Source organism: Cavia porcellus, unplaced genomic scaffold, assembly GCF_034190915.1.
Source record: "Cavia porcellus strain 051 isolate PalLab524CR breed Dunkin Hartley unplaced genomic scaffold, mCavPor4.1 scaffold_5, whole genome shotgun sequence".
Taxonomy (NCBI): Eukaryota; Metazoa; Chordata; class Mammalia; order Rodentia; family Caviidae; genus Cavia; species Cavia porcellus.
The window spans coordinates 36,349,911-36,362,370 of record NW_026947488.1 but is presented as its reverse complement, the minus strand read 5'-3'; the positions used below and the strand labels follow the sequence as shown (position 1 = coordinate 36,362,370).

Sequence of the window (12,460 nt, the reverse complement as noted above, 5' to 3'; positions counted from 1 at the left end):
CAGTTGGTCTCCATGTCACTTAGAGGAGAACATTCCACATAACAAAATCAAAATCTTCTTTTTCTTATATATTGTCATGCTGCATATTGGCTGGCTTCCTGTTTGGTTTACAGTTTCTTAGATTTGCTGTTATTTTTTCCAGTTTCTTGTTTTTAGTTGTTTTTTTTGTTGTTGTTGTTTTTTGTTTTTTTCTGTTTTTGTTTTTTTCTCCCAGGGTAGGGAGCCTAGGTTGCTATACTACTGAGCTACACCCCCACCCCTTTGGAGACAGGGTCTCGCTAAGTTGCCCTTGAACTTGGAGTTCTGCCTCAGCCTTCTAAGTAGCTGGAGTTACAGGTATACATTGCTTACCCAGTTCTTTTGTTACATTTTAAAGAATTATTTTGCCTTTCCCTTATTAAGAGATGCCACCTTCCTATCCTATTGAAGTTGCTTTTTCTCTAAAGGCTTCTGGTGCCCCCTTTTAATGAGCCAACTGTTTTTCTAGGCCTGCTGCACAGCTGTTGCCTAGGGATTTCTTTTGTGTGAAATCTTGCAGTAGGGTCACCCTTTTTTTTATTGTGTAAGACATTTTGCTGTCTCTAATGACTTTTCCTTTGAAGAGCACATGCAAAGCACTTTGAATCTAAGCATATATGCAAGTCCATTATGTTTTCATAATTGGCAACTTTTCTGTGTCTAAAATTCTGTGTCCAAAATAATTCTGTCAGCACTCTGGGGCCATGATTTCATTCATTCAACAGTTAACTATTGAGTATTTGCTGCACATAGAGTAGGCCTTTAGGCACTGGAAATATGGCCCATGACACATTCCTGCCCCTGTGGAGCTGAGGTTCAAGTTGGGGAAGACTAGCAGTTAAAAGAAGTAAATGATCTATTAGAAGATGAGTACTCTGTAGAAAATGAAAGTTCTCTAGATTCTTTCCCCCCTTCAAGGAAAAACAAGATTTATTGCAAGAAGCAGAACAGACAGGGGCCCCAGAGATGGGAAATCCCATCCTCTAGAATTTTATTCCTGCTTTCTGTTTGGCTGGTTTCATTTAGCACAATCCATCTGTTACCACCCATGTTATTATGTGTCAGTTCCTTTTTATTGCAAAGAGACATTTCATTTACCCATTCACTAGCTGGTGGACATTTGAGTGTTTTCCATTTTTTGCTACTATGAACAAAACCGAACAGCCCTGCACCTGTACTTGAGCAGACATAGGGTTTCCACTTCCAGGGAAGTAGGAATGGAGTGGCTGATTCATATGATGAGTGTGTAACTATGTAACTGCCAGCTTTGCTAAGAGGCTGTAGTGTCCATGTTTCCGTGAGTTAAGAGCTACAGGTAGATCAAATCCTTAGCTTTTTGGTATTCTCCAGTCTAATTTTAGCTATGTAAAGGCCTTAGCTATGTAAAGGCTATGTAAAGGGACTAGCAGTGTACCTCCGTCTTTTTGGTTTTTTTTTTTTTTTTTTTTTTTTGGTTGAAGGATTGCAGATAAGAACATGAAGCCATTGGGTAGAATATAGATAGGGCTTATTGCAAAAAGAAAATGCACATAGTGTATCTCAAACAAGAAGGTAGCCAGGCACCAAGAGGGCAGCAGCACTGACCGAGGTCTCAGGATCCCTATGTGATTAATTGGGCTCACTGTTCTCTAAAGAAGACAGGGCTGTGTTGACCTGTCTCTGTTTACTCCCTTGGTAGATGTTTGCTGTTTAGTTTAGTGTGTTTTGAAACTTTGAGGTCTTTCCAACCTCTCACCCATGGTCTTGACTTCAAAGCACCTTTGACCTTATCAGCATAGCAGAGGATGTTACCTTGTTGGGCTGCAAGATTGGGGGGTGTGCATTCACGCATGAAAAAGTACTCCCAGATCCTTATCTCCAGGTCTGCCCATGTCTAACATTTTTATTTGCATTCCTTTAGTTAAAAGGTTCCTGTGTTTATTGGCCAGTTGTATGTTTTCCTTCATTGTAATCAAATGTGTGTTGGGTTTTTAGTTGGATTGTCTGTTGATAAGCCTAAGAGTCCCTCACATATCTAGATACAAGTCCTTTGTCAGATACACGCATTTTGAAATTTTCAGCCTGTTTGGCCTTTCATTTTGTCACCTGTGACTTTCAAAAAGCAAAAGCCTTAATTTTGAAAAGTTTAAAGTTAAGTTTGAAATTTTACTGGTATTTGCTTTGTCGTTCATGCTTTTTTGTATTTTAAAAGATCTTTGCTTGTCCCAAGATGACATTTTCTCGTATGCTTTCTTCTAGGTTTATAGTTTTAGCTTCACATGTAAGCCAGTGATCCCTTTAATTTTTGGAGGTGTAATTTATGTAGGGAGATCACGTTTTTAAAGGATAGTCAGTGGAAAGGAGCCCTGAAAGTTACTAAAGAAAATGCTTTGGAAGTGGCAGGAGGAGAGTGGGTGTCAACGTCAAACGCTCTTTAGAAATGAAGTGTGAATATGGGGGAAAGTGAGGGCTGCTACGTCTCAAGGAGCGCGGGAGGGATTGTGCTTTAAGAAACACATGAATAAGAGAAAAGCCGAGGGTACGCAGAGAGCAAGATTGTTTTCGTTTTTGCGATGTGGACACAGTTGCCATGATTAACATAAAGTGAACAGAAGAAAATGAACGGGGTACGGGGGGGGGGGGACGACTGCGTGGTAAGGCAGGGGAGGCTCCAGCGGAGGCTGTTGAATGAGACCCAGAGGTCAGAGGAGCCATTAGCTTTGACTTTAAGAACCCGAAGCTCACCAGAGTTCCAAACACGGAAACCGGAAAGATGAGTCGCAGGGAGCCGCGAGTAGCATCCTCATAAACCTGTAGGTTGTTAGAGGTAAAGGAATTACCTTTTCAAATGCCTTCTGGCCTACGTAAGGCAGGCACTGCAATTTTGCAAGTGAGAAGTTCCTGCTCAGAAAAACTGTCAACTACTCCCCATCAATGGCGTGCAGCGTCTCCCGCTCTGCTCCGCCTCCAGCATTCACTGCACTGATCCCAGGCTCCACGCCTCAGAACTGGAGCCAGGAGCCGCTACCGGACCACATGACCTAGCATGCATCGCGGCCGCGACGCCAGCTTCCCATTGGTGGTAGTGGCGGATATCGCCGCACGGTGGCCTGAAGTCCCGCCTCCGCCCTGCGGCGAACAGTTTGGACCTTCGCGGCGGGGAGCCATGCAGCCCTGGCAGGCCCTGGCCTGGTACCGGCGGATGTCTTTGGTCTACGGACTTGGTGCCTGGACTGTGTTTGGCACCATGTTTTACTTTTACGGGAAGAATAAGGAAGAGCCTTTAGGTAGGGCTGTCTGGCGAGACTCCGGAACCTTTGCCCTCCGCCGCGTACACAGGGGTCGTACAGGCGACCTCTTGGCTCTGTTTGACCCTGGGTCTCTTCTGCAGATTTGGCTGGCAGTGGCGTGCCGCATCTTGTGATGCAGTCTGTAAAAAGATGCCAGCAGATGCCCTTTAAATACGGTCAATTAAACCTTTTTTAATTGAATATGGCCGTGCACATTCTCAGAACTGGAGCTGGCGTGAGGAAGCGGCCGATGAGTGTGGAGTCTCCCAGCTCGTAGGCGGAAGGGGCTTCGCAGCCTGCACGTTGGCGCTGGAAGTCCCGAGCGAGCCGGGTTGAGGGGTGGGAGATCGGCGGGGACTGTTGAACTTACAGCTGCCTTAAGTGGATGGAAATGTTCGAAAGGCAGTTGTGGTGCCGGTTGTACGTTATAAACACACAGAGCTACTGAATTCCATCTTTTAAAGTGAGTTAATTGTAAAATATATTTCAGTAAAACTGTTATGTAAAACCTGTGTTGAAGAAATCACGAGTATTATCAGTGGCCTGAATATTAGTGTGCATTGTTAAATATTTGGAAACATGTCTGTAGTGTTTCCATGTTTTTCTTTTTCTTTTTCTTTTTTTAAATAAAAATGGGGGCGGGGGATTTAGTTCAGCGGTATAAGCGCCTGCCTTGCAAGCAGGCAGTCGTGAGTTTGATCCCTGATACCGATAAAAACGAAAAAGACCAAAAAAAAAAAAAAAAAAAAAAATGGTAACAGGCATCTGATGCTAAAATTTTTACTTTATTTCTGAGACTTGAATGACCGATCTCTTAATTCAGTCGTTCCTTTTCTTTTAGTAAGTCGTGAAGTGGAGCAAAAGGATCTCCCAAGAGATGAAAGTGGCATCGTACTTGAGCCCCTGAAAGGATTTTACGTGGAGAGGTCTGTCGTGTATATAGAAGATTATGTACCACTTACAGAACGGATCCACAATACTGTGAAAAAATGGACTGGTGATTCTGGTTCTAAACCATGATCGGCTGCTCAATTCTGCAAATAAGGACTTCGGTTCAGCATTTATATATGATAGATGCCTTGATCCCCCCCCCCCCATGGGATCGCACTATGCAGTTCAGGCTGGCCTTGAGCTCACTTTGTAGCCCAGGCTGGACTCTAACTCACAATGATCCTCCCATTTCAGCCTCCTTAGTGCTGGGATTACAGGCGTGAGCCACCATGCCCAGCCTTGCTTTCCATTTTTGTTTGTGAAAGTATATATTTAATTTTACTGTTAAATGTGCAATAAATCTTACTTTGATAGAAACTACGTGATTCAAGGGATTCCTCTCAGTATGGGGAAAGGTTGGTGTGAAATTTCACAGTGAGGTTCCATAAGCTCAGTTGTTTTTGTTTTTTGTTGGTACCAGAAATCAAACTCATGATCTTGTGCTTGCCAGGTAGGCACAGTGTTACTGAGCTAAATCCCTAGCTCAAAGCTCAGTTTTTTGAAACCAGTTGTAAGTAACTTTCTTTGATGCTTATGTTAAATCCGCTGTGGTCCCTTTGGAGTTAGCAGCCAGGTGAGGTGGCTCACTCCTGTAATCCCTATGCTCTGGAGGCTTGAGGTGGGAGGATCTTTGTGAGTTTGAGGCCAGCCAGACCTACATAGTGAGTTCAAGAACATCCAAAACTGTATAGAAAAAGCTTGTCTCCAAAAAAAAAAAAGTGTAAGTCACAGAGCCCCAAATGCTAGCAGCAGTAGAGACCTCAGCTGCCTGAAGGACTGAGAGGCAAGCCGACCAGGGTCAGTGGCATTGCTTTGGTTGGCGTCACAACAGATGAGCAGGAAACAGCACAGCAGTGACGGGAGATGAGAGGAGCCAGGCAGTGGGAAAATGGGGTGGTGTCAGATAGGGATTTTTCAGTCAAGAAAAGGCCAGGGCTGAGAGGATGGCAGGTAGTGAGAGCCATTCGGAGATCACACCTAAGATGCACTGTGGGACTGCTTGCCCCTGACATTGCCCAGCACCATGAACTACCCTGCAGGTTCATGATGCCTATAGTGACCCTCGGCTTTGCCTTCCCTGGGACTTGGCGGGGTGCATCCAACCTACCTGGCTTCCCTTGCCCCCTACTGAAGTGCAAGGCCCTGCAGGGCTCAGAAGCTGCCTTTCCAGTGTTCTCATAGAGAACATCCATCACTCCAGACTTCTTCCTCTTCCTCTCGCTTCACTAATCTGCATGCCCTGTCACTTCAGTATCACACACCATCACAAGTCACTTAATGAGGGGCACATCCCTCAAAGCATGCTGCCAGGTAACTTCATGGTATGAATGTCACAGCACACACTCGGGAACCCCAGGGGCACCTCCAATGCCCAGTGGGGACCTGCACTGCTGCTACGTTGGAAGGCAGTGGTCCCTATGTGTGGACCCATACAAAGCACAGCAAAACAGCACGCAGTTGCCCCAGGGCGGGCGTGTGATGTAGATGGGGCTTCCTGCTCGGGAAGGTTTTCTGGCTGTCACTAAGCGAAGGGAGGCTGCAGAATGCTCCTGAGGCTGTGCTGAACTCACCAGACTACTTTGCTTCAGTAGCAAATTAGCTTACTGCAACTTTTCTGCCTTACAAACTTAAAAAATTGTTGGCTCCTGTGTAATAATAGGTTTTAACACAAATATGTTGCTTAGTTGTATAAAATCAGTAGTAGCAGTACTGGGGATTGAACTCAGGGCTTTCATACTGAGCTATCCTCACAGCATTTTTTTTTTTTTTTTAAAATTTTTGGACAGAGTCTTGCTAAATTGCCCAGGCAGGATTTGAACTTACAGTCGTCCTTGCTCAGCCTCTTGAGTGCTGGTTTACAGGCAATGTGCCACCATGCCCTGTACTCCAGTGACGAAGGCAGAATTGCCATGAGTTCAAGGCCAGCCTGCACCATATAGCAAGACCCTGTCTCACAAAGCAAAAACCACAAAAAAGCAGTGTCAAAACCTAAGTGTTGATACAGCATACTGGATTTAAGAAAGAAAGACAGGTATAGAAAAGTAACTAAACAATATAAGAAGATATGGAAGTTAAAAGTTATTTAAATAAATATGGATTTTTTTTTCTTCTTTTTGAGGCAGAGTCTCACTATGTAGCTCAGGGTGGCCTCAGACTCACGATCTTCCTGCCTCAGCCTCTGAGTGCTAAAGCTATAGTACCAGTGCACTTCCCTACTTGGCCAGAACTTTCATAGCCTCCACTCTCCACCTTGGGTGTGCAGTGCTTTCTTCTTGGTGTGGGGGTGGCATCTTATACCTGAGAGCTTTACTTTCTGCTTGCAAAAGAGAGATCAGCGCCCCGCCTGTGCCTGCTATTCAAGTGTCTTCCTTCCATTTATTCATTCATTAATTTCTTCATTTATTTGTAGACACCCAAATAATTTTTACATTTAAAGTGGTGTCTTTTGAGCAGGCGAACCTGTACTGAGCCCTTACTGTTGCCAGTTACTGCTTTGAGTGTGGGCTGTGCCTTGAAGTGTTACGTTCTAGTGGGGGATGGGCATTAAAGATATACATTATATCTTCTGTAACCCACTTTTTAATTGTGTATGTGTGTGTGTGTGGCGGTTGGAATTAAACCCACAAGCCTTGTGCATCCTAAGCAAGGGCCCTGCCAGTAACCCTCACCCTGGCCCTTACATTCTTAACACTGCTATCATTTGTAAGTTTCAAGGGCTCTTCCTTGTTGTCAGTCATTCTGTATGTTGGCGCACCTATTTCTGCATGGCTGGAAGAATTCTACTTACTTTTGCTGCTTCTTGCACTGTTGCAAGTTCCTCTCTGTTGTTTGCCCTGTCCTGTGTGGAGGTGGAGGTGTCTGTGCTGTGTCCCCCCTCGCTTTCAGCATCAATCTGAAACCTGCAGTGCACAGCTGGGTGGGTTAGGACCACCAGTGTTCTCTGTCGCAGGAAGATGTAGCATCTGGCTTCCAGTGTGGCCCTAAGAGCTTGAGCAGCTTTGTGCTGAAAGGAATCTGGGTAGGGACACTGGAGAGTACCTGGGACATAGAGGGCCTGGCAGAGGACAACACAGCAGCAGTGGCTCTCCCAATGTACAGTGCAGGGCTGCCAGATGTGGCAGGGATGTGCAAACACTGCCCACCCTCTTTCTTGGTGTCTTGCCAGCAGGGAGTCCCGGAAGACCCAAGCGGCTTGCTGTCATCAGTCACCTCTGCATCTCTGTGCTTCTGCAGATACTGGGCCAACTCAGGCCTGGCTCTTTCCTCAAAGGAGCCCAGAATAAGAAACTTTCTGACACTCAAGGTAGAGATGTGAAAATTTGAGGTCAAATATAGGAAGATGTCAAGGATAGGAAGGAGGTTGACAGGATGGTAGGGAGGTGACTACCATGACAAACATCGGCGTTGGCAGGTCAGCCCCCAGCGAAGGCGCCTCCCTCCAGCTTCCTGCCTCAGCTGGGGTCCCTGCATCCGGGCTGCTGGAGGCTGGATGTGGGAGGAACTTGGGCACTTGTTTCAAATCAGGATTTTCCATTTTCAGTCCCATTTCTGCTCTGGCCAGCGCACCCAGGGGCGCCAGAGCAGAGAGCTCAGTCTCCCGAAGGAAGTGAGGGTGGACATGGGCTACTGCTTCGGCAGAGTCAAGTGTCCTCCGTGTCCATGGCCACTGCAGCTCACCCTACCTGTGGCTTCCAGCCCCTGTGCACTGTCCATTTCCGGGGGAACAACTCAGCTCCTCATGAGCTGCCCCCTTTGGCTCCTCACACCCCAGCCTGTGCACATTGTGATGCCCACTCCATCTCCTGACCTCTACTAGTAAGTAGCTCAGTAGTGCTCTGGGGAGCACCTTGGTCTGCCTTCTGCCACTGTCACAGTTGAAGTTTGCATTTATGCGTAAAACGTATTTTTAAAAAACGTTTTATAGGGGCCAGGGATTTAGCTCAGCAGCACAAGCATCTGCCTGGCAAGTACTAGGTGATGAGTTCAATCCCCAGTACCAAAACAAAAACAAAAATAAAAAAGGTTTTGTGTTTTTGATATGGGGCTCTTGCTACCTTGCCTAAGCTGACCTTTAACGCCTAGACTCTAGTAACCCTCCTGCCTCTGCCACCAGAGTGACTGGGGCTCCTAGGGAGCCACTGTGCACAGCTGGCTATCTATTCTGAAGCATCTCAGAGTGTTTCCTTGCTGGAAGCACCTCAGCTCTGGGAGAAGGGAGAATGCAGTCAGCAGAGGACACAGGAAGATCTGGTCAGAATACAGATGGGGGCAGGTACTGGGTTCGGTTGCACAGTGCGTGGACCAGTTAATAATACTTTATTATATTCCAAGAGCTTAAAGAGGAGTTTTAAATAATAATAACAACAATAATAATACTTGCAGTGCTGGGAATCCAACACAGAACCTCATGCAGGCTAGGCAAGTACTCTACCACCAAAATCTCAGCTCTGAAACAGGATTTTAAATGTTCTCACCACAAAGAAATATGTCAGGCGATAGGCATGTCAGTTAGCTTGGTTTGAACCTTCCCCCAATAGATACTTGTTGTGAAGCATCATGTAACTCATATATAAATTATATAACTCATATATAAATATATACAATTATTACTGGTCAATTAAAAATAAGACAACACTCATTCAGTTTTTCATGCCTGTACTGCCAGCTACCGTACTTGGGAGGATAAGGCAGGAGGATTGAAAGTTCAAGGCCAGTCTGGGGAATTTAACAAGACCCCATCTCAAAATAAAAATAGAAAGAGTCCTCGTCCTTGGAGTACCAGGACTGCCAGTTATTAGTTATGCCGCATAACTGTTGCCTACCAGCAACCTTTTTTTTCTTTTTTGAGACAGGGTCTCACTATGTGGCCTAGACCAGTCTCAAACCATCAGAGAAAGGGTTAAAGTGATGAGGGTCAACTGGAATGAGTTCACCCAAGTGCCCTTGGCCAAGTGCCTTCCTGCATGGGTGCTGGCTACCTGGAAAGGGCGTGTCCGGAGATAACTGTTAACATGGGAAAGATTGATTATTCTGCGTCTGCCAAGCCTAGGCACGGTCCTTCCAGCCATGCAGCCTGATGGCACCAAGTCACTTTTGTCTGAATGCAGCATTTAAGAGACTGAGAAACTGGGTGTGGCACATTGTTGTCTCTCTCACCTGCCAAAGGCCCGGTCTGATACAAGATCCTTTGCTAGCTGGATGTGGAGGCGCATTCCTGTAATCCCAGCACTTGAAAGGCAGAGGCAGGAGGATCTGCGGAGTTTGAGGCCAGCCCGAGCTACAAAGTGAATTCAAGGCCAGCCTAAAGCCATAGCAAAACTGTGTCTAAAAAAAAAAAAAAACCAAAAACCACAAACAAAAAACTTCCCCAGAGGATTCTCCTTCATCTTTGGTGTTGTCCCCTCCTTTGTTGTAATACATTATTGACTATGTTCGTCTGCTGTATTTTTATAATAAACTTACTTTCATCTTTTAAATCATTGTGTGGCTCTTCTCTGTAAGGACTGAATTTCAAATTTCTGTGGCCACGTATATGTGACTCTTTGCTGTCACACAAACTCATAGTGATCCTCCTGCTTCTGCCTCCTGAGTGCCGGGATTACAGATGTGCAACATCATACCTGGCCCCAAGTACCATTTCTAATAACAACCACAATAAATTCCTAGCATATTAACAGTAGAGCAATAAGGTTCATGCTGTAAAGTCCCTGAAAAACTCCATGATGTACTCCTGAAAACATAAGAATGAATACCTAGGGGGCTGGGGATTTAGCTCAGCGGCATAAGTGCCTGCCTTGCAAACAGGCAGTCGTGAGTTCGATCCCCGGTACCGATAAAAAGGAAAAAGACAAAAAAAAAAAAAAAAAAGAATGAATACCTGGGTGTAGCGGTGTACTTCTATAATTCCAACATTTCAGAGGCTAAGGCAGGAGAACTGCCACAAATTTAAGGCCCACCTGGGCAACATAGTGAGTTCAAGGCCATCCTGAACTATACATAGTAAGAAGCAAGACAATGTCTCAAAACTAAAAAAAACAAAACGGAAAATAGTTGAATACTGCCAAGCCTCTAAAGCAGTCCCTAAAAAAGGACACTTTGAGAGCTGCTGGATTCTGTAATGATATTGAATCAAAGTTAATTTCCTGAGCCTCCAAAGGAGGATGGAATGCTGGCAAGGTTGGGGAGGACAGCAGCTCACTTCTTCAGGGGACCGCTGGATTCCTACCCCTGCTGCGTAGGTGTGACTGGCTGCTGTTCCGGTTTCCTGCACGGGCAGCTCTTGGAACTGCACAGTGAACACTGTGACAGTAGTGAGCTGCCTGTCACATCTGAGTTCACGAGTAGGGCAGTCCAGATGGGAGGTGATCATGGGAAAGACTGATCATGTGGTCAGGGTGTTGGAGTTCGCAGCTGCCCTGACCTGCCGGAAGTGAGAGGGACAGCACTGAACACTGAGGTCAACCAAGTGGCCAGCAGTTCAGTCAAGCTAACACTACTGAGGCAGGGAAGCAAGGGCCAGTAAACAGCGGCAAGCTGCAAGAATAGAGAAGCCAGACAGAGAGGACAGCCACAACAACCCATTAGAAGGCCAATGGGAAAGGTCACCCTGACTCCAAAGGTCCAAGGCATACATAAAAGCCAGTTACAACCTTGGCCTGTGTCTCCTTGGCATTGCAGTTTTGACCGCCCAGTGGGCTGTGATCATCCTGATGCTTCCTCTAGAAACCTCATATGGTCAAAACCTCCTTTGCCCCACAGCGGGATGAGTCAGGTGCTCCACTGGTCACAACTCCTGCCATCCCCAAGGTACAGGACCTTCAAGACTCAGGGCTGCCTCTTCCCCTACCTGCCCTCACTCTGTGGAGTGCACTTTTGCCCTTGGTACATCTTACTTTTGCTGTGCTTTCTGAGTGCACTGCTTAATTCTTTGTTCAAGATGCCAAACACCGGAACAACTTCCCTGGGACAATTTGCACCAGCAGCACCAAGAGTTCCAGCCATACGCTGCCCACGGAGGCCCTGCTTTCCTGCTTGGTGATGCTCAGTGTGCCAAGAAGGAGCTGAGACCTGATTCCCCAGGGAGTGGGCGCAGCTGCTCTGTTAGGGAGTCACCCCTCTTACATCCTTTGTACCGAAACTCAATTTTAGCAATAGTGCTGAGTTTGTTAGTCATTCCAGTGAACTGTCAGTATTGAAGGGGTTATTTATAATTATTGTCCTGATAATGGACTTCTTCTCTTTTCTATTTTGGTACTGTGCTATATATGGTGGAGACGCAGAGCTGGAGCTCTCTGCTTCCTCTCAAAATCTTCCCTTTGAAATCTTCGCCTCCAATATGGTAACTACTTTTATGTCAGGATTATCTTGTGGTGAAACACTATTCTGCTTAAATGGTTATGTCTTGATCTGTGCTGTTTTGCTGTTATGCCCTCTTTTATCTCAATCTCCACTTCATTAATTACTTTTTTATTTTTATCCTTTTAATTAAGGGAAAAATAAATAAAAAGTAGCAGGATATATTATAGTAACCCACTTTGACTTTCCATTATCTTGATTTAAAGCCCTGTATGGCTCTCACCATCTTGTTTTTGACTGATGTCCCCCTATTCTGTTTTGTTTGATAGTACCAGGTTCGAAAGTTTAGGCAACAGCTGTGAAGATAGTGAGATTCATTATGACGCCCATTCTCGTTGACTATTATCTACTTTTGAAGACCTATAATGTCTCCAATGTTTTGGTTTTGTCGGTTTTGTTCTTTACTGTTTTGTTCAATTTTCTTTTCTTTTCTTTTTTTCTTTTTTCTTTTTTTTTTGCTGGCCATGACTTTGTAATTGTTCAATTTTATTATAACTGATGATATAGGCAATTCTATTAGAGATAGCGGGAGGCATTATGGTAACCATTGTTGATCACCTTGTATTATGCTTTTACATTATCTATTATGTCCACCCTTTTGATTTGATTGACTCTGTTCTATTATGTCACATTTGGTTCTACTCCCTTCCAAAAAAGTAATAAGAACTGTGGGAGCAACAAAACCCAAAATGTGTAATTGTTGTTGTACAAAAGAGAGGAAAAGAAAGTGCTCTAAACGATATAACTGCATGTATATTTAAGTGTATAAGATAGATAATGATATCACTGAGTTTTGTTGGATCATTGAACAGAACTGTTTGCAGTCT

The 12,460-nt window shown here is 45.1% G+C and overlaps 1 protein-coding gene across 1 annotated transcript; it reads left to right on the top strand.

The window, feature by feature from the left end:
• The first annotated feature begins 3,028 nt into the window (after nt 1–3,028).
• Smim26 (small integral membrane protein 26) lies at nt 3,029–4,595 on the top strand. Its single transcript, XM_023560075.2, has 2 exons — nt 3,029–3,284; nt 4,129–4,595. The coding sequence occupies exons 1-2, from the start codon at nt 3,044–3,046 to the stop codon at nt 4,305–4,307; spliced, it is 420 nt and encodes a 139-aa protein (XP_023415843.1). The 5' UTR covers nt 3,029–3,043; the 3' UTR covers nt 4,308–4,595.
• Nucleotides 4,596–12,460: the final 7,865 nt, after the last annotated feature.

What these genes read in the sequence shown, in the direction of transcription:
- Smim26 (XM_023560075.2), top strand. Translation starts at nt 3,044, where the DNA reads ATGCATCGCGGCCGCGACGCCAGCTTCCCATTGGTGGTAGTGGCGGAT. An exon ending in GAATAAGGAAGAGCCTTTAG is followed by an intron (nt 3,285 to 4,128) that starts GTAGGGCTGTCT and finishes CTTTTCTTTTAG; the next exon opens with TAAGTCGTGAAGTGGAGCAA.